At 40.3% G+C, this 21,126-nt stretch overlaps 1 protein-coding gene across 3 annotated transcripts in view; it reads left to right on the forward strand.

The window, feature by feature from the left end:
• Positions 1-21,126, forward strand: part of THSD4 (thrombospondin type 1 domain containing 4) — a 599,697-nt gene that overhangs the window by 211,868 nt on the left and 366,703 nt on the right. For all 3 annotated transcript variants that reach the window (XM_027818796.3, XM_043523831.1, XM_043523832.1), the window contains one exon: positions 12,997-13,133. In XM_027818796.3, the coding sequence (XP_027674597.2) occupies positions 12,997-13,133 (137 nt within the window). The remainder of the gene's footprint in view (positions 1-12,996; positions 13,134-21,126) is intronic.

Genomic DNA, 21,126 nt, shown 5'->3' on the forward strand with positions numbered 1-21,126 from the left:
GCTGTGGCTGAAATAAAAAATGGTCAGATACATGCATTGCGATGCCCCGGCTTTAAAAGTAGACAGGTGGCAGCAAGAACAGTTTTCTGTTCTTCTTTAAATTTTTTATTTTTAAAGGACCAGACCTGGCCATTCCTGAAGCCCAATTAAAGAGAACAGCCTTAGTCATGAGCAAGTATATGCAGTTGGAGGGTGGTACTGCTTCAATCATTGGAGAAGCTGATTCAAAGACAGTCCTTAAGTAAGTCTCTTGACCTGTGGGCTGTAGAATATGGTAGTGGAGGAAGGGCTGATTTTGCCATGCTTTTTTATGCTCCCAAAGAAACTCTGCTTTTGTTCCCATCCTGCTTTTCACCCAGTGCAACAAAGAAGGCTTTAGACTGAAATTTCAATTAAGTCCTGGTTTGATGAGCTCATACAGTTCTTTAGTGTGCTGTAAAGTTGAAATCCCTCCCCTTCTTTTTAGGAAGAGGTGTATTGGGGTTGTGCAGTGGGGTTTTCTTTTCAAGCCTATGTAAATCTCCATTTGAAATAACTTTGTTTTTCATTAAGGAAATGAAATGTGTTTATATTTCTTTCTGACTTGGGGTTGATTGATTTGTTTAAACCACTTTCCAAGAATAAAAGCAAAGTAACAATTCATGTTGGGTTTTTTTTCTGTCTTGCATTCATTTTAAAGTGAGTATGGCTGACTGTGTCAATTTGATAAATAGTGTTCTAGAAAATCATCCTTTTGCCTCTTTTTCTCACACTTGCATACATTACCCTATGTAAGCACACAAAATGCAGAAAAGATCTAAAGAAAGCATGTCAAAAAGCTAACGTTAACCGTAAGACACTGATGAATAGGGGAAAATTAATTGGGTAGCATGGTGGATTTGCTTACTTGTTGACCTTACTACTGGTAATGACTGATTTCCAACTACAGCCCTGTTGAGAGATTATGACTTCTAAATGAGGTAAAAGTGCTCTGTTGCCAGGTCTTGATAAAATGTGCAAAAAAGCCCCTGTGGCGGTAAATCTGAACAGAAAGAAGTACCTTGACTGGCTCAGTGACCCTTATGAACTCAGAGCTGACATTGACCAGGGGGTGGAAAGAGAAACATTGTTTTATTTTTGGTTATGTTACAATTGTGATGGAAACTTGAACTACTTTTCTGTCTGAGAAATGGAAATCAAGAACCAGAAAAGAAATACTTCGCTTTATCAGAATTGTTCATTAAAGATGCCTCCATCAATTCATTAAATAGTTATTAGTACTGACTGACCATGTAAGATAGTGTTAAATTCCATCTAAGTTCTTTAGTTATAAGGTAGTTAAAACAGGGCAACTTGAGCATTACTGCAAAGACTGAATTGGGGGTAAAGCAGGCATGACAATGAAAAAGCAGAGATCCATTATGTGGCATGTGAAATACTGCCTGTATAGTGAGCCTTCTCTGTAAATGTGTCATGGTTTTAAAGAGAGCCTGCTTTTGAGTGGAAATGCATCATCTTGCCAGCTGGTCTGGAAAATCTTCACCTTGAAGTCTTACTCTATTCCCCAAGGTCAGATAGCCCCTTTGTGAAGCCCTGGATCAGATGACATAGTACTTAATATGCTGCCTGTTGTGGAATCAATCGCTTCACAGCTCATTGCTTAATTGACATTTTATGTACAGTTGCCAAGCAAATGGTGTAGTTTGAAAGAAGCCTAAAGGATTTAGAGGAACCTAAGAGCTGTGACAAATAATTTGAAAAAAGTTAAGATACATGCGAGGCAAATTAGTAATGGAGCATTCTTTTTTGACTAGCTTGGCACCTAGTTTTACAATGGACTTCTAAGATACATTTGCTAATGATCACAGTAAGTTCTAACTATGCACCATGATAACGATTGTGTAACACCTACAGATGAGTTCTCACCACTAATGGTGCTCTAGTCACACAACGTGTTCTGCAATCCCTAGGCTTGCAGGGGGCAGTGTGGTAGAGGATATAAAAGAGGCTTCATTTGAGTGAAGGAAAGGTCCAAATCCCTCCAAAAGTATTTTAGGCTGTAAGAGGCTTGTTTTACCGTTGTATTAAAACAGCAGTTATCTGTATATGGTCTAAGTCACCAGGTGACCACACAACCTTTCTCAGTTGAGGAACAATCTGAATATCAAAGAGTGGCTGGAGGCCGAGACAGTCATAAGAACTCATACTGTGACATTTAACTTAGTTAAGGTGATTTTGTTAATGCCCTATTTCTGTAATATTGAAGTCAGTTTTACCATTGACTTTAATGGGAGCAGTATCAGGACCTAAATGAGGAAATTAACTAGAAGTAAAGGCCAAAGTTAAGAAATAAAGGCCTGATTCTGCAAAGCAGATGGCTACTTTAAACATGCTACATTACTGCTATAGAAAGTTTACATATCTCAAAACAAGAAAATAAAACCAGAGATGCGAGGAAAGAATACTATGGTTAAACTGCAAACGTATTCAACTTCCTGGGAAATCTGCCCAAGTGAAGCCAATACAAAGGGGGACAGACTATGGCAGATGGAAATTTGGAGGACTAAGGCTGAATTTTCAAGAACAAATAACTTAATGGATCAAAAGCAAATAAGAAATTAATTTAAATATATTTGAGGAGAAAGAACAGGAAAATCACTTCTAGGTTACTAGTGAGTGAAGGGAGCAAACTTGGAGGATAAGGACATTAGAGAAAAGCTAAATGACTATTTTGCACCGGCTTTTACTATGCAGGGAGATAAGGAAATGTATCCTCCAGAGTTGCTGCTCTATAACTGTTGTTTGCAGGTAATAAAAATGGGGCACTATCAGATGGAGGTGACAAAAGAGGCGATGATGGAACAAATGGAGGATTTAAATTATGATAAATTATGATGGCTCATACGCACTTGAGAATTCTGGACTTTTTAAGAGTCTGAGCTGCTAACAAAAATATGCCAGTTATCATTAAAATGCATTATAGGATTGGAGGGTAGGGAATGTAAGTATTTTGTTTTAAGTGCTAAAGGTGATGTTGTAGGTAGCAAACTAGTGAGTCTATCTTCAATACCAAGCCAATTAATTGAAGGTATTGTTTGAAAATAATCTAGCTGAGCAAATTAATATAAGGACAAGCCAGTATAGCTTCTGCAAAGGAAAATTGTCTCTCTCCAACTTATTACAATCATTTGAAGGGTTTAACCAAAGAAAACCAGTTTCAATTGATAAGGTGTACACAAGTGGCGATTAAAATGAGGTAGTGATAGGTTGAGAGGTAAAGACTATCATGGATTAGAAACTGGTTAAAAGAGTGAAACACCAGTTGAAATGCGTGGTCAGTTTTTGACTTGAAAGCCTGTTCGCTTCTTGGGTCACCCCATTATTCTCTTAAGACTGATATGGTTTAATAGATTAGAAGATCCTCTTTTGAAGACTTAAAATACCTAGCGTTTTCAGGTAAACATCCGAGCTTTTGCAGATCTGGTTTCAATCTACCAGCCAAGATTCTATCTGAATAGTTTGAAACTGTTGTGTCTGTGAAAATGGACTGGAAATCCCACAAGTACAGGCTCCATCATGACATTTTCAGTACTTTCTGGATCAGGACTGAAATACCACAAAAGCAGCCTTTTCATGGCATTGGCACTTCCTTTTGTTTCTGGTTGTGGCTTTTACCTAGGAGAGTAGAGATGTAGACTTGTTCTTGTAGTTGTCAGAAATTTTATCATACGTTAGACATTTGGATCTCTTCTTTTATCTGAACTGGTCCCTATCGCCATGTACGACTAAAATTTTGCCATGGCTTAGTCTTTTAAAAAGGAATATTATTATTACATTATTTTCTACATGTTATGGAGTAGTTGGAATTCTGTAAAATATTTTGTTTATACTGTCTGACTTCAGTCTGGAGAGTAAATGGGATTGAATTAGCATAGAAGCTTCTCTCATCTATGGGCAGGTTGATACACTCTGTGTCAAGCAGAAAGTCATGGAAGCAGCATATTAGTTGCAGCTGATTAAAGTTTATGGTATCTCCTTTTCACAAAGACTAAACAGTGACATTCCCCAGATTCCAGATATGCCATTAGGGCCTCATCCAAAGCCCATTGAAGTGAGGTGAAAAGATTCCTGCTGAAATCAATGGGCTTTGAATCTGATCCTTTGTCCCTGAATATGCAAAAGAAGAAACCTTCAATGCCAAAATAAAAGGAATTTCCTTTTAATTCATCAGTCACTATGAAACGATAAGAAAAGGAGTACTTGTGGCACCTTAGAGACTAACAAATTTATTTGAGCATAAGCTTTCGTGAGCTACAGCTCCTGTAGCTCAAGTACGCTTATGCTCAAATAAATTTGTTAGTCTCTAAGGTGCCACAGGTACTCCTTTTCTTTTTGCAAATACAGACTAACACGGCTGCTACTCTGAAACCTGTCATTATGCAAGGTATGGAACAATATCACTCTCAGTCGGAAGGAAAGTTAAGCTAGTGGCATTTCCCTCGGCAAATAAGGGGTGATTAACCTGCTACAACTTAAAGACTACAGAACATTGGAAAGATTGTGACTGGTTAAGTGTATTAACCGACTTGATAGCATGTGATATGTAGTTAGAATATTTCTGTTTAAATGATAAATTGGTACCATAGCACACAGGATTTTGTTTCTGTTTTGAGGAGAATTTAAATCTATGCTGCTGTCACCTAGGAGTTCGGGGGTCAGTGTTTCTTATGGTTTTTAACAGTTTTAATGTTAACAATGAACACTGGCACCAGACAGTTCTGTAGATTTTACTCATGATGAGATTTCACCAGTTTTCGAAAATGATGTGGTAGAGTTTTTTAAAGCTTTTCTTTGCCCTCTCAGTTTTCCCTCAAACTAAGGAATGACAATGGAAACTCTCCTTTTAAAGTTGCATATTGAAAAACTGAGAAGAGTCCTTTTTTATTTCATCTAAATTTTTTAGAGACTGTGTATTCATATATCTCATAAGACATGGAGGTAGTAAGGATATAACCCATTTATGGACCACTTAAACTGGCTGCTTCTGGTTCAGCCATATTGTTTAGACACTGTTTCTAGTTGGCAGTGCCATAGCAGTAGCATGCATTTTTCTTTGATGACAAAGAAGGGAAAATGCTTCTGTACCAAATTAATTTTTCAATCATCAGAAATATAGTACAGACCTCTGTGATGGGGTTTACCAGGCCCTTTGAGGCCCTTCTGAATCATCAAGGTCCTACCATACCTCACCCTAAAAAAGGAGCAGTAACGGTGAGCCCTCCAGGCCTGCCTAGAAAGGTTGTGAGGAAGCAACCAATCAGAGCCCAACAGGCTCTGTTAAAAGGAGCTGCAGGGCCTAAGCAGAGCAGTTGCTGGATGGACAAGAAGGATGAGGAAGACTGGAATTCTCCAGGTCAGCAGGCCTGGGAGAGACCCTGCTCAAGCAGGGAACAGACAGAACTTCAGCCCTGAGGTAAGGGTGAAGAGGAAGGGGCTAGATGGGAAGAGACCCAGGAATAGCAGTAGCAATTATTAAAGGAAGCAGCACGTGGCTGCTATTTGTAGGGTTCCTGGGTTGGGACCCAGAATAGTGGGCAGGCCCCGAGAAGGGGGCAAGTGTTGTTTAGAAGCCCAAGAAAGGGGCTAGAATTTAAAGGGCTCAAGGATGGGACTAAGACCCTAGAGAGGGCCAACCGTTTGTTGAACTTTGTTACCCTGCCCCCTACCCCCCCACCCTCCCAGAAGGGAACTGAATGTGAGAGGCGACCTGCCTGGAGAGCTGAGTACTCAGGGAGGAAGCCCTCCAGGCACTGCTTTATAACAGGGCAGGGATGGACTTAAAGCTAGCCCAGAAGGGGATGAGAATTGAGGCCAAAGACAGGGCTGCAGCCACCAACAAGGGTAGAATGGTTGCCCTTGGTGAACCTTTTTTACCCCAGAAGGGCAGGGCTGGATTAATTCAGGGGCTTTAGGGGCTGCAGTCCAGGGCTTTGGGCTAAGGAGGCCCCCGCAGGCCTGTGGGCTGGATGCGGCCCGCTGTGTCTTTTCATCCGGCCCGCAGCAAGTCTCCGCGCCATGGGCCAGACACCATTCCCCGAGCCTCGGTGCTCCCCAGGGCTGGAACCGCGAGTGCCGGGTTTCCGATGTGCCCCTGTGACCCCTAGGCGAGGGGCATTCAGGGAATATCTGTGCACTGCCCTCGCCCCCAGCGCTGGCTCCGCAGCTCCCATTGGCTGGCCATCTCAGGGAGCAGCGCAGCGCAGAGTCAGAGCAGGCAGGTATCCTGCCTTAGCCCTGCTGTGCCGCCAACCAGGAGCCACCCGAGGTAAGCACTTCCCAGCCGGAGCCTATATCCCGCACCCGCTCGTGCACCCCTACCCTAGCCTAGAGCCCCCTCCTGCACCCAAACTCCCAACCAGAGCCCAAACCTCTTGCTTAACCTCAACCCCCTGTCCTATCCCTGGCCCCACCCCAGAGCCCATCTCCCCCCCAGCTGGAGCTGCACCTCTCCCACACCCCAATCCCCTGCCTGAGCCCACTCCCCAACTCCAAACCCGCAGGAGCCCCACAAAATCTAATAGCTCCAGGCCCACAAGAGAGTTAATCCAGCCCTGCAGAAGGGATTCATCCATTTTAGATTTTGTGTGATTTAACTGGAAGGCTGAGCCACTGAAGACTTGCCTGACGAGGTTAACAGCTGACATGGAGCGTTGGGATCAGAGAGTGCAAGTTCACACCTGTCTGACAGAAGGCTCTCACAAGAAGTGAACGCGCACTGTCACAACCTCCTAATAGTTTCCCCACATGGGAAACAGAAATATGCTAATTAATGGCTTCAGACCTGTTTGAATATTCTGAACTGCCAGGGCACTAACCCTTGACAAATCATCTAGGTGGCTGCTAGCTAGGATATTTTCTCCTGCTTACTGCCAATGTTCCAGTTACACCCACAGTTTGGAAGAGATGTGAGTGAGAGAGAGCAAGAGGCATGGTTAAGCCTCTCAGAAATTTCAAATGTACCTCAATTCTGAGGGCATGAAACATAGGCTGCTCCTAGGCTAGAATAGCTGCAAAACCACTATATGCCTGTGCAGTGTCTGGGAAAGAACATTCCTTCCCACCTCTATGCTGCCCAAAAGAAAAATGTCAGCATTCAGCTAGGCTGCTTGGGCCTTGTGCTGGCTTCAGGCTACAAGTAACTGGACGTTTACACCACTCTTTTTCTTTTTCCCTCCCCCCCTTCAGATTTGTGTTGGACTCAGACTCTCAACTTCACATTTAGAGAGACAGGGTGGGTGAGGTAATATCTTTTATTGGACCAACTTCTATTGGTGAGAGAGACAGAAGTTGATCCAATAAAAGATATTACCTCACCCACCTTGTTTCTTGGGACCGACACAGCTAAAACTACACTGCATACCACATTGCATTTGGAAGATTATAATCTCTACCATAAGGACTATTCAACCAGCTTTCCTGAAAATACTAGTTATTTGGGTTCCCTGAGGCTGCATATGCTGCCCAACAGGCCCTATCAGGCTGTTTGTGCACTCACAATTGCAGTAAAGTGGTGCCAAGCATAACATAGTTTACATGCAACTACTCCAGTGGTGAAGTGCAGTGTAATAATAAAACTGGGCAACAAATCATTTGAGGGGAAAATGGTATAGAATCTGGCAGTGAAGAACTATTGTAAATTAATAAACAAACTTTGAGTTACAGCAGGGTCAAGCTGAGGCCTAAACAGCTGGACCATTTCCTTTTAATTGGAGTAGGCACAGTCTATGATATAATTTTCCCATGTCTGGTTTAATTAAACTGGTAATTCTAGAATGCATGGGGTTTATTCAGGTTATTTTGTAAACCTTTCAAAAAGGGGAAAAGAACAAATAGTATTTCCACAGAAGAATTAAAATATACCAAAACAGGTGGCCCTTTAATTTCTTAGTGTGTCAAATATTATTACTCCTATCCCCATCCTGATTTGCACTTTTAATGAATGTTTTTATCTTGGGGGACTGGATGATGATGCCAGTAGTTAATGAGCTAATGGTGCCTTTCACTTTGGGGATGCTAGTTCAAAGCCAGTCCCGATTGATGGTGACCAAAGCTGTTGTCCTTTGAAGAATGGTTAGCAATTTGTGTGTTATGACCTATCTTAACCCACTTCTTCATGGGTAGGCACCCACAACATGAGGGTAGGAAAGGGGTACGTTCCCTAATAGTTTTCTCTCTGTTTGCTGGAATCCTAGTTGGCATTAATTGAATCCCTTGTTGCCAGTAAGAGCAGAGAAGTCAAGGATTGAATGGGTAGGGAGAATGAAAAATCTCAGCCTTTCAAGTGGATCCTACAGCTTAGAGATATTGGTAGGGCAGTGTGAAATAAGCTTGCTTGGCACCAAACCTGCTCTGGATACATTAACATCTTCATGGGCTAGAGCTGTCAACCTGTCATCTTTCATGAGCACCAAATTGACTTTTTTAAACAATATACATAAATATGTTTCCTCCAAAAAAAATTACTCTTTACAGTACAGTCTCGTCTTAGCACAGGTCTCCTGGGAGCTGTACTTCTGCAGGTTGGGGTCAACTCCAACGAAATGCTCAGCTGAGTCGCTGATTGCCCTCAATTTCCATTGAAACGAGGAGGCTATCAGCACCTGTGCGTGATCAGTCCTTCACACAGAAATAGTCTGCTACGTGTTTAGTTTAATGCCATATAACATTTAGCTTTCTTTAAAAAAGCTAAATGTTATCGGATTTGAAAAAAAAAATCTGACTTTAGCAGTCTCCACCGCCCCCAGTTTATAGGCTTAGTGAACTCAAGTGCTTTAAGAGCCCTTGCAGATTTTTTCCATCATTAATTTAATGCTGTGAAGTGAAAACTATAAATCAGGGTTTCTCAAACTATATATGGTAGTCACACAAATGGGACTTCATCTCACCTCATAAATTGGGAGTAACTCAAAGGATCTAATAACAAAAAAAGTACATGAATTAAAACTACCTTTTAAAAATTCATCAGAATGTGAACCAGCCCCAGAGGGCTCCTGTCCAAGAGGGAAAGGAACTCTGTTATCTTGTATATGGTCACCTTGTCTTTTCTTCTTAAATTCCAAAACTCTCCATGTCATTGCAGCTTCCTACCCTGTGTTGTAGCCCAAGAGAAATGCAGCAGGGCAGCTAAATGTTGATCCAATAAAAGCTTGTAGTGTTGGATTTACAACTGGCTTGTTCTCAAAAGGGCAGTTACAAATATGTAACAAGAACTGCATGTGTCACAAACTCTTCTATAAGGGGCCAAGAACTTTACCAACATGAGATGTGCTCCCCTTTTCCTTCTGCCCCACACCCCTGCTCTGCCTGGAGAGTGGAAAATTGAGCACTTTAAAACAGAATAGGAAGTTCAAGTATTTTCCAGACCAAGTGTGATTTGTTGTTTGAATCAGACTTCGGGGAATGTTTTTTGCATTGGATGAAGCCCATAGGCCCCAATCTAGCCAAGCACACACAGATCAGGATCATAATACCGAGACATCCTAGTGGTGGTTGCAATATGCATTATTTAAAAGTAATGTACTCCTTATAGAAGGTGCTGAAGTCCTCTGTTTAGCCACAGACTAATAAGGAATTAACATGGAAAACTTCCTTCATCTGGCCCTCTAGCATATCTCAGCCACATTTTTGAGAAACTACTAGTAGGAATAACAGGGTCATCCAGAGGTATCAGTAATGCAAGTGCTAGTTGCAATATGGGCAATTGGACTGAACTAAGATCATTAACTCAATACATTCAGGCCACTGAACAGCCATGAAATGGTAATGACTTTGTCACTTTCACCCAAGGGTTGATTTTAACTGGTGACTTAAAGATGAAAGGCTTTTTAGCTTATTTCTAAATCCTTGAGCCATCCATTTCCTACAGGAGTTGTGTATTTAATCCGCTGTGTGAGCATTATGAGCAATCTACCCCTTTATAATACTATACCTTTAAAAGTGTGGTGGATAGAATCTCTTTCATTTCAACAGCATCAACTTTGGTCCATATGTTTTTCATTCATATATAGTGAGATGAACACTCTCTTCTTCCCATTTCTTTGTCATCAAATTTGGGGATTAATGAATATACGTTATGACCATGGAGACTTTGCTCTCTTGTTGAGAATACCCTCTGAGTATTTCCCATGCTTTGAAACCAATTCTTATTTAAGGATTACTGTATTTTGGTATCTGGAGAGCCTGATCCCTGACATTAAGGTGGTACAGTAGGTTTAGTCAGATTAGTTGTCGCATTACTATAGTTGCGGTAATAAAACACTTTGTGTTGGTTGCATTTGCAAGAAAGGAAACATTGATATCTGGAGGCTTGTTTTAAAGAAGTGTCTAAAGGCATTTCTTTTTGCCAAAAAGAAGTTTTCAGAGACAGAGGTTTGTGCTGATAGGAGTTTATATGACTGTTTTAGAAAGAATTTAGAAATGAGGCTAAGCTGAACACTTGTAATAAGCAAGCAAAAATTTAGGGCATATAGTACAGAACGTAATAGGATAGTCTGCTGCACTGCTCAGATATTCTTCAGTACTTGAACTGCTGGTGTTTCATCATGAAGGGAAAAACATACTATATGGAAATGTTTCTGTTGCTAGTATGGCACCAACAGTGTGCCATGTGCCTTTACAGACTGGTAGAACACATGGTCTTGCCCTGAAGGGTTTACAATCTAGAAAGACCACTTACAGATGAAGGCTGGGTGATGGGCTGGGATGCAACAAAAGTCAGGGGTCTAGGTTTTAAATGTGGGGAGTGGGTGGATGACCAGCTTTGTGCCCCTCAAACAGGAAGCACGCAAAAGATAAGAGTTGGGGAACTGATTCCAGGGGTGGCTGCTAATGCCGAATCTGTACTGTCACCGGGGTCATGGTGGGCTGCCCAGGATCAATGTGAAGACACAAAGCTTCTTCCTGGAAGTCCTTGTGTCTCTGGTGAATCCACTGAGATCCACTCTCTTTGGGAGCTAGAGCCCCTATTTTGTGTTGACAACCCATTCACACCTACCTCAAAAGAAGAATTTGGAGAAAACTCCCTCAGGTCCCAATGGGTTTTGCCACATTGGAGGGCCAGCTTGGCCCTGGGTAATTCAACTATAATGTTTAGAAAATGTCTTGTTAGTTGCACAGTTTTTTGCGTGGATTTTTTTTAAACAAATATTTTTGCTCATGCATTGTATTAAGAGCTCTTTGAGGAGGGAGTAGAAGAATATCAAATTTCTCTCTCTCTGAGCCTGTATCCCTTTTACTCTGCCTCTAGCACATCCACAGATGTTGCCTGCTGATATATTGTAACCCTTACATAGTCATGTACTCTCATTTGTATGTACAGATTGCCATCAGCCTTAATATAATCTGTTGTGCCTTCCCACGAATGTCCCTTGTTAATATACTTTATAACCTTCTTACCAGTCCACATCAAATGAACCTCCATAATGGTGACAATTCTGCCCGCTTTCATTCCCTAAATAACATATTTGCAGAGCAAACTTTAGTACAGCTTTTATTTATTAAAGTATTTGACTAGTTACACACTTTCCAACAGAATCAAAAACATACAAAAATATTGGTCACTAAAACCGACTCAAACAATTGGCAGTGTCCTAACTCTCAGCGGGGACTCACCTGCTGTAATAATAAATAAACTGACTACATGTTATATTTTGATTGAGGAGAGAAGACTTCAGTGTGACCTGAAGCTCATCAACGTCAGAGTTTCTCTGACCATCATAGGGAATGAATTTCAAACTCAAAGAAAGCAACTAAGAATGCTCTAAAAAAGAAAAGGAGTACTTGTGGCACCTTAGAGACTAACAAATTTATTAGAGCATAAGCTTTTGTGAGCTACAGCTCATGATGAAGTGAACTGTAGCTCACGAAAGCTTATGCTCAAATAAATTTGTTAGTCTCTAAGGTGCCACAAGTACTCCTTTTCTTTTTGTGAATACAGACTAACACGGCTGCTACTCTGAAACCTAAGAATGCTCTGTTGCTGATCCTGAGCAATTGCCTTCCAGGCACTTTCTTCTTTAGATGTGATTTAAGGTGGAATCTGCGCTTTCTCCTCTCCCCTCCCCCCCCTTTTCTTTTTCTTTTTCATCATCCACCTCTGGGACTTTAGAATCACAGATGATCCTGTGAAGGGTGCCTATAAGCTGTGGCCCAATTGTACTGGAGTATATTTTGATGGGCTCAGATTTGAGGATGTATTTCCTCAGTTTTGATTTTAGGTCTGGTTTAGGCTCCAATCTAGCAAAGCACTTTATGCACATGCATTGAACATGGAACTACGCAAGTGCTTAAAGTTAAGCATGTACATGAGTGTGTTGCTGTGTCATGGTCTTAGTGGTGTCAGGATCTTAGAGGAGAGTTTTGTTCAACCAAAGTATCCAATTTTTAGTTTTTCATTCTACTCTGACATTTCTTCCTTAGGGCCCATTGTTGTTTTTTATTTAATTTTATATCCCCCTAGTGTGCTTGACTGACAAAAGGGAAGAGACAGTCTCTGCTCTGAAGGACTTCTAATCCAAAGAGAAATCATGTAGACAAAGGAATAGGAACAGGAAAAGGAAGCAACAATCACTACCAGGTGACAGAGCCATGAAGTTAGGCATTTATCATGTTAGTTGTGTAATATGTGTGTGTTCTTCTCTTTCTGGGTCTCTCTCTCAGCTACAGTCTTATGTTCAAACTACTTGGAGTGGAGGTCGGGGTTAATAAGGCTGGTGTTTGGAGGAGCTGTTCTGTTATTTAAAAGTCTTCTGTGGAATTCTCCAAAATCAGCAATAATCTTGAGGTTAAAAAAAAAGATATTTTCCTATCCAATATTTTTTTGATATTATAGACTACTTGCCTACTTGTTTTTTCCCTCTCCAAATCAGGGGTAAGGTCTCAGCCTAACATTTAATTTCTTTTTTTTAAACCACATCTGTAGACTTGGTAGCAGGAACTTACGCGTTTTTCTTTCTTTAGTGAAGGGAAGTCAGAAGTGTGAACTGAATTGCCGAGCAATAGGCTACCGGTTCTATGTGAGACAAGCTGAAAAAGTAATAGACGGCACGCCATGTGATCAAAATGGAACTTCAGTCTGTGTTTCTGGGCAATGCAAGGTAAGGCCAGCATCTTAATGTGTGAATTTTAGCAATTCATCTTGGAGTGTCTCTTATGTGTTATGTAAGTTCCAATAATGATTGATGCAATCTGATTTGTGAAAGTTTGGTGTCTTGGTAACTTTACATGTACTTTATATTTTTCATAGGTATGAAAAATACGTGCCCTCATCATACTTTAATTATATGTAAAACTGTAAAAATAGCGACTGAGAGAATTTTGAAAGGTTGTGTGGAAGTTTCTGACCAGAATTAAGATGGCTTTCAGTGAACTTCTTCATATATTAAGCTTCTTGCGAAAGAGGTGTTTATCCCTATGTCAAATTAAACTCCTCAGTAATTTATTAAGCAAAACAATGGAAGTAAAAATAAAAAGTAAGAAAGCAACTTCGCTTAAGCTTTGGAATGTAGATCTCTCTCTTCTTTCTCAGCTGAAACAGATGGTAAGACTTAGTGGTTCACTTTTATTCAATTAAATGTTAAAGTACTTGTCATTTAACCAGCAACACCGTAATTTTTCCCATCAACCCTTATATGCAGTTAAGAGATGCAAGTTATTCTCCTTATTGGTGATCTAGTGTTCTGTTGGTAGAACACAAATAATTGTCGATTGGATATACAGTCATTTCTTTAGGGTCCAAATGAGGTACTGTGTTGACTTTACACAATCAGCTATCTGGATTCTCATCATAAAGGGTAAACGCCCTGCAGCGTCTGTGAGATAATAGCATTCTTATGCAAAATGTGATGTTTATGTTTATTTAAAACCTCTGATGCAATAAGATAAGAAAAATGTGTAAAAAGCTCGTATGTGTTGAATTTGCAAAAGAGAGCTTATTTTCCAAGTCTCTGGTATATGGGAAGAGGTTTAGAAATGAAATCTAATAATTGCAAGTAAGTGGCATTCAGTGTTTGACTGTTTCCAGTGTCAGTAGGCAGAAGAAACATTGGGAAGTTTTAACAAGTGGGTGAAATGTGACTTATGAATCCAAATATGAAAAAGGAAAAATTTAGTTGTTGCTTTGCCAGAAGAAATCTCAGAAACTAGAAATCTTTTCTATTAGATTCCTTCTACTTGTACACATCTGGACAATGCCATGCATATGTCTGTATTTGTATTTTTAGCAGTACAAGCAGTCTTAGATTTGAGTTTTCTTTGTAGATGATAGATATGTGTGAAGTTGCTTATCAGTAAAGATCCCTTGATCTAAAACTGATTCATAAGGAGCCAGAATTTTTTTTAATTACAATTCTGATTGGTGGCCAATAGCGGAATTGAGATACGGACTTTTTATTGAACCAGCAGCCCTGTTTTCCTGATGCTTTCTGCAAATACAAAATATAGGATGTTGCGTTTATATTTGTAAGTCTAGGGTAAAAAGGAATGATGGCTTCTCAGGGGCCTAATGAGAAATATTGTTCAGAATTTTGCCATCGTGAAGTTTATATGCAGTCTGTTAATTTCCAAACCTTCGGATGAGATGTCAAAAATCTAATACGTGTTCCAAATCCATAGTATAAATATGAAATGGATGCTACCTGGGAGTCTTATGCTTTGTTACTTTATTGTTATGCTGGTCACCTCTGTATTTATTTTTAAAGCTCCTTATTTCAGTAATGTTCAGTGAATTGGTATAGCATATCATTCCCAAAAGAACTTAAATGAAACGAATTCTGCCCACTTGTGTAGGTGCTAAAGCCCCTAAAAGCACTCTACGCCTGTATACTCTGTGTTGGCTCTCTCCACATCAGAGTAGAGTGAGAGGGTAAGATGAGCTGAGGACATGCATTGTGTCTCCAAATAGGCAAGAGAAGGGACTCAATTGTTTGCAGATACAATGTAGGTTATTTAAACATTTAATGTACTCGATTCATAGGGACAATCTGGCACATGAACATTGAAATTATCGATATTGTGTATGCACAAATGTATAGCTTCAGGAAAGGTTTCCTATTATGGGCTAATAAATCTAATGCATTCAGTAGTGTAATTGTAATCACCGCAATATGTAACATTTCTACTTGGACAAAAAACCCATCTTCTTTCCTAGATTTAGTGTGTGGTGTTAGTGTATCAAAGGGGCAGAATATGTTCTGCTTGCTAGCTTAAATCAAATAAGGTAATGTTTTTACTTAACGTTGAATCCTTCCTTTGTGGTTTTAAATCAGAACTATAACCTTATAGGATTAAAAAAGGGGGGGGGAGAATCTGTCATGCAGGTATTTAGAAGTTGACACAATAGATTAGTTTATCATGTGTGTGCATTAAGGTGACTTAAAAACACTTACGCTTGATAAACTCTAACAGCTCCTGTCAAGTTAGTGTGCACACAGCAATTAAGTTGGTACAGCAATTTGCATTTCCATAGTGCTTTCCATTGAAGGAACTCAATTTTTGATTAATACTCACAATATGTGATGTTGTGTATATGCATCCTTGCCTCAGTTTGTATGTGCATTTAGGGGATTTGGCTTAAATTGGGCATGCTTTTCTGCAGTCTGCATGTGCATTTGGAGATATGGCTACAACTTGTTTGGTTTGAAGAAAGATTAAATTTAAAACCTATTTAATTAATGGACAAATGTGACTTCTCCTCCTTTGAAATTGTGCAAAATGCTGTTCTTTTATGGAAAAGCTTTCACACCAAGTACTAAATAAGAGAAGCACCAGAAAGAGGATAAGTATTTAGAAATTTGGTCACTCTTTTTAGTGTATTCAGAGGAGGTGGGCTCCTCAGCAAGCAAGCCAGAAACTTTAACCAGGTTCTTTGAATATTAAACTGATCCTGAAAATGTAAGTTTCAGAAAAGAGAACCTATTTTAAATTATCCCTAGTTTAACTATACTCACTAATGAAATCCCTCTTTTTTTTTCCTGTGACTTTCTTCAGACTTCTGGGATTATTCTGTCTGCTCCTGGAGTTTTCTCCGTATTTTAATTTCTTGACCACCTGTTCTGACATGATTCTGATTGCCTTCAGAATTTCTTCTTCCTGCTTTGGTAAATGCATCTCTTAGCCTCATCTGTTCGTACCTTCTTTTGCAAACACTGTGAGGTCAGTAATTCAATACTGGCTCTTAGCCTTCTTTAGCCAGCACGGTAACATGAGGAGTTTGCATAATTATTATATGATGGGGTAGTTTATAGTTACTATTATTTTCAATGAAACTACTGTATACTGCACAGTACTTTCCACAGAATTTTGTGCAATTTTGCTGTAACTATGGGATGTTCGTAACTCATGTCATAATTGATCACCTGTATCAGTTAGCTTAATTTGGTGTGCAATTATCTCATTATTCTCCATTTCAATAATTAAAAGATTAGATTGGATAACTTTCATTTCTTCTCTGCTTGAAGTTTCCTACTTTGATTCATTTTTTTTTGTTCTTGTTTTTATCCCAGTGATTTTGTTGCTAGTTGCAGTAGTGATAAGCGAACTTCAAAAAATCAGGGTTTTCACCTGCTCTCTCCTAATCACTTGGGCCTGCAAAACTGAGCAAGACTTCTCATGAGAACAGGCTTTTGATGCAACCTTTCTGGCACTCCTTGTTAAGACAGAAATGCTGCAAGCACAGTTTTTCATGTAGTATTTTTGCACTTCTTGTCTGTGGTTCTGGATGGGGAAAATGAAGATGCATAACGTTTAAAAAAGTTTTTGGTTCAGGTTTTACACAAAGAGTTTAAGACAATTTTATTAAAGTTATCTGAATTCCTTCACCTGTCTATAGCACATGGAATATTTATGTAGTCACTTTCCATTTGTTTGTGGGGGATTCTTCTCTGAAATCATACAAATGTCTTGGGTCAATGCATTAAAAATAGCATTTGTAGGATCTTGCCCTTTCCTCATCAAGTAAGCAAACAAGTCAAGCTTGTCTAGTATTAGTGTAATATTCCTAGGCATAAAGAACAGGAGTACTTGTGGCACCTTAGAGACTAACAAATTTATTAGAGCATAAGCTTTCTTGGGCTACAGCCAACTTCATCGGATGCATAGAATGGAACATATAGTAAGAAGATATATATATATATACACACCCACATACAGAGAAGGTGGAAGTTGCCATACAAACTGTAAGAGGCTAATTAATTAAGATGAGATATTATCATCAGGAGAAAAAAACTTTTGTAGTGATGATCAAGGTGGCCTATTTAGACAGTTGACAAGAAGGTATGAGGATACTTAACTTAGGGAAATAGGTTCAATATGTGTAATGACCCAGCCACTCCCAGCCTCCATTCAAACCCAAGTTAATGGTATCTAGTTTGCATATTAATTCAAGCTCAGCAGTTTCCCGTTGGAGTCTGTTTTTGAAGCTTTTCTGTTGCAAAATTGCGACCCTAAAATCTTTTACTGGGTGGCCAGAGAGGTTGAAGTGTTCTCCTACCAGTTTTTGAATGTTATGATTTCTGATGTCAGGTTTGTGTCTATTTATTCTTTTGCGCTTTACAAAGCGGTTTGGTCAATGTACATGGCAGAGGGGCATTGCTGGTGCATGATGGCATATATCACATTGGTAGATGTGCAGGTGAACGAGCCCCTGATAGCATGGCTGATGTGATTCGGTCCTGTGATGGTGTCACTTGAATAAATATGTGGACAGAGTTGGCATTGGGCTTTGTTGCAAGGATAGGTTCCTGGGTTAGTGTTTTTATTGTGTGGTTGCTGGAGAGTATTTGCTTCAGGTTGGGGGGCTGTCTGTAAGCGAGGACTGGCCTGTCTCCCAAGATCTCTGAGAGTGAGGGATCATTTTTCAGGATAGGTTGTAAATCTTTGATGATATGCTGGAGAGGTTTTAGTTGGGGGCTGATGGTGACAGCTAGTGGCGTTCTGTTATTTTCTTTGTTGGGCCTGTCCTGTAGTAGGTGACTTCTGGGTACTCTTCTGGCTCTGTCAATCTGTTTTTTCACTTCAGCAGGTGGGTATTGTAGTTTTAAGAATGCTTGATAGAGATCTTGGAGGTGTTTGTCTTGTCTGAGGGATTGGAGCAAATTTGGTTGTATCGTAGAGCTTGCCTGTAGACAGTGGATCGTGTGGTGTGTCCTGGATGGAAGCTGGAGGCATGTAGGTAAGCATAGCAGTCAGTAGGTTTCCAGTATAGGGTGGTGTTTGTGACTATTGCTTGTTAGCACAGTAGTGTCCAGGAAATGGACCGCTTGTGTGGACTGGTCCAGGCTGAGGTTGATGGTGGGATGGAAATTGTTGAAATCATGGTGGTATTCCTCAAGGGCTTCTTTTCCATGGGTCCAGATGATGAAGATGTCATCAGTGTAGCGCAAATACATTAGGGGACGAGAGCTGAGGAAGCGTTGTTCTAAGTCAGCCATAAAAATGTTGGCATACTGTGGGGCCATGCGGGTACCCATAGCAGTGTTGCTGGTTTGAAGGTGTACATTGTCCCCAAATGTGAAATAGTTGTGGGTGAGGACAAAGTCACAAAGTTCAGCCACCAGGTTTGCCGTGACATTATTGGGGATACTGTTCCTGATAGCTTGTAGTCCATCTTTGTGTGGAATGTTGGTGTTGAGGGCTTCTACAGCCATAGTGGCCAGGATGGTGTTTTCTGGAAGATCACTGATGGATTGTAGTTTCCTTGGGAAGTCAGTGGTGTCTCGAAGATAGCTGGGAATGCTGCTAGCATAGGGTCTGAGGAGAGAGTCCACATAGCCAGACAATCCTGCTGTCAGGGTGCCAATGCCTGAGATGATGGGGTGTCCAGGATTTCCAGGTTTATGGATCTTGGGAAGCAAATAGAATACCTCTGGTCGGAGTTCTAGGGGTGTGTCTGCACAGATCTGTTCCTGTGCTTTTTCAGGGAGTTTCTTGAGTAGATGGTGTAGTTTCTTTTGGTAATCCTCAGTGGGATCAAAGGATAATGGCCTGTAGAATGTGGAGTTAGAAAGCTGCCTAGCAGCCTCTTGTTCATATTCTAACTTACTCATGATGATGACAGCACCTCCTTTGTCAGCCTTTTTGATTATGTTGTCAGAGTTGTTCCTGTTGATGGCATTGTGTTCAGCACGGCTGAGGTTATGGGGCAAGTGATGCTGCTTTTCCACAATTTCAGCTCGTGCACGTCGACGGAAGTAATCTATGTAGAAGTCCAGTCTGTTGTTTCGACCTTCAGGAGGAATAGCATAACATAGCAGTGAAGGAATAGGTGGGAACAAACCCTTGCTGTCACATTACCTGTCATGGACACTCCAGATGTGACCAAACAAGCATTGGTGCCCGGAGGAGCTGGAAATTTTTGGTGCAAGATTAAAGCTTCTGTCTTCAAACAAAAGCTGGTTGCATTGCAGGAAACTGCTTCTGAATGGAGCTGAAAGAAAGAAATCTTGCCAATAAAACTGCACAGCTGAATGGAGCCCAAAAATGTTTTCCTTAGGGATCATGACTGTATTTGACTGTACATACCACCCTTTGGGTGGGATGGTATATGTCAGGGTTTTGATAATGGATGCAGGTTGTCAAGTTCAGAACTACACTGAGCCAGTTAACTAGAAAGGCGTTCAGAGAGTGAGTAATTAGCTTTTTTATGGAACTGTGGCAAAAAACATTTTTCATTTGTAGTTCTGGCACACAGTGGGCCAAATTCTGCCTTTGGATAGGTGAACGGGGCTCCCATTGGAATCAAGTGGAAACATTTGCAACCTAATATTCACTAATATTGGGGCATAATTCACGCCAAAGTCTTGGTGCAACATAGTTACTAATTTAGGACTAGATTCTTCCACCTCATTAACCATGAAATAACGGGCTAAGATACTACTCAACAAGAATAATGGTGGCAGAATCTGGCCCTTAGCCTCTTTGCAATTGTACTTTAGTGAGCAAAAACCCGAACACAAGATACAAGCGGACTTTTTTGTCAGATGAACAGCAATATGGAGGTAAGTTTCACTGCATTCTATCTTGAGATGAGCCATTGCAACTTGACTTCTTATAGTAAGATGGGAGAGTAACTAGAGCAGTTTTTTTCCCTTATGTTGACAGCAGGAGGAATGTATTAAATTACATTTTTTTATTAGGTCAGTCACTTTAACCACAGGTTACTGAAAGGCAGTTATTCAAAAACTTGCCCTTAGTTGTAAGAAAGATATTATGGGGGTAGAGAGGAAAGAACTTAAAAACAAATAAAACCCAGGAAGTTGGAAACCGATCTTTAATTTTGACAGCTTTCTTTTTTACTTTACTCTTTCCCATTAGAAATATTTCTCCTTCAAAGTCAAACAAAAAAGGTTCACAGGTTTCTAAAGTTTAACTAAGCCAGCTGAAAAGATTTGAGGATAACTTCTGCTCCTACTTACACCATTATAAATCTGGAGTAACTCCCCTGACCTCAGTGTGTTCCTCCAAAATATTTATGCATTGTTATCAGCTGCTGACAAGCAAGAGATTACAGTGATTAAGCCAAATGTTTGCAAATCCAAGTTTTCAGGGGATAAACAGTTCATACTGTATCTCATGGCCTTTCCCTTTGCTAGCAAGGGAAATCATCACACCCTTCCTCGTGTTCTAGTTGTTTTCTCCAGCCATCCAAAACATATTTACAAGCAAAGTTCCAACTGGAAGCATTCATGTTTCAATCCTGTGCCGTGCATTAGATACGGATAGTTGATTCATGGCTTCATTTAGAAGAGAAGATTTGCTTTCAGGTGTTTTCCTCAGGAATTGAAATTAGGGGGGGTGTTCAAATTTAAAGGGTGGGGGGTCAGGGCCGAGGAGGGGTGTTTCTATGGCACTATAGTAAAAACTGAAAAATGTTCCATGACCATTTAATTAGATTTAACTCATATGAAGCACTACCTCTTCATCCTTCTTGGTTTCTTGTTATAATTTTGCACAACTCTGTTAATGAACTTCTCGAATACAATGTGTTCATCTTTGGTGGCTTCTCATGTGTCCAGGACTTCCATTCCTTCAATTGATATGCTCATTAGATCATTCACATGATCAGGCAGAAGGCGACTTCTTTTGCCTCATTGA

This window comes from Chelonia mydas, chromosome 10 (assembly GCF_015237465.2).
Source record: "Chelonia mydas isolate rCheMyd1 chromosome 10, rCheMyd1.pri.v2, whole genome shotgun sequence".
NCBI lineage: Eukaryota > Metazoa > Chordata > Testudines > Cheloniidae > Chelonia > Chelonia mydas.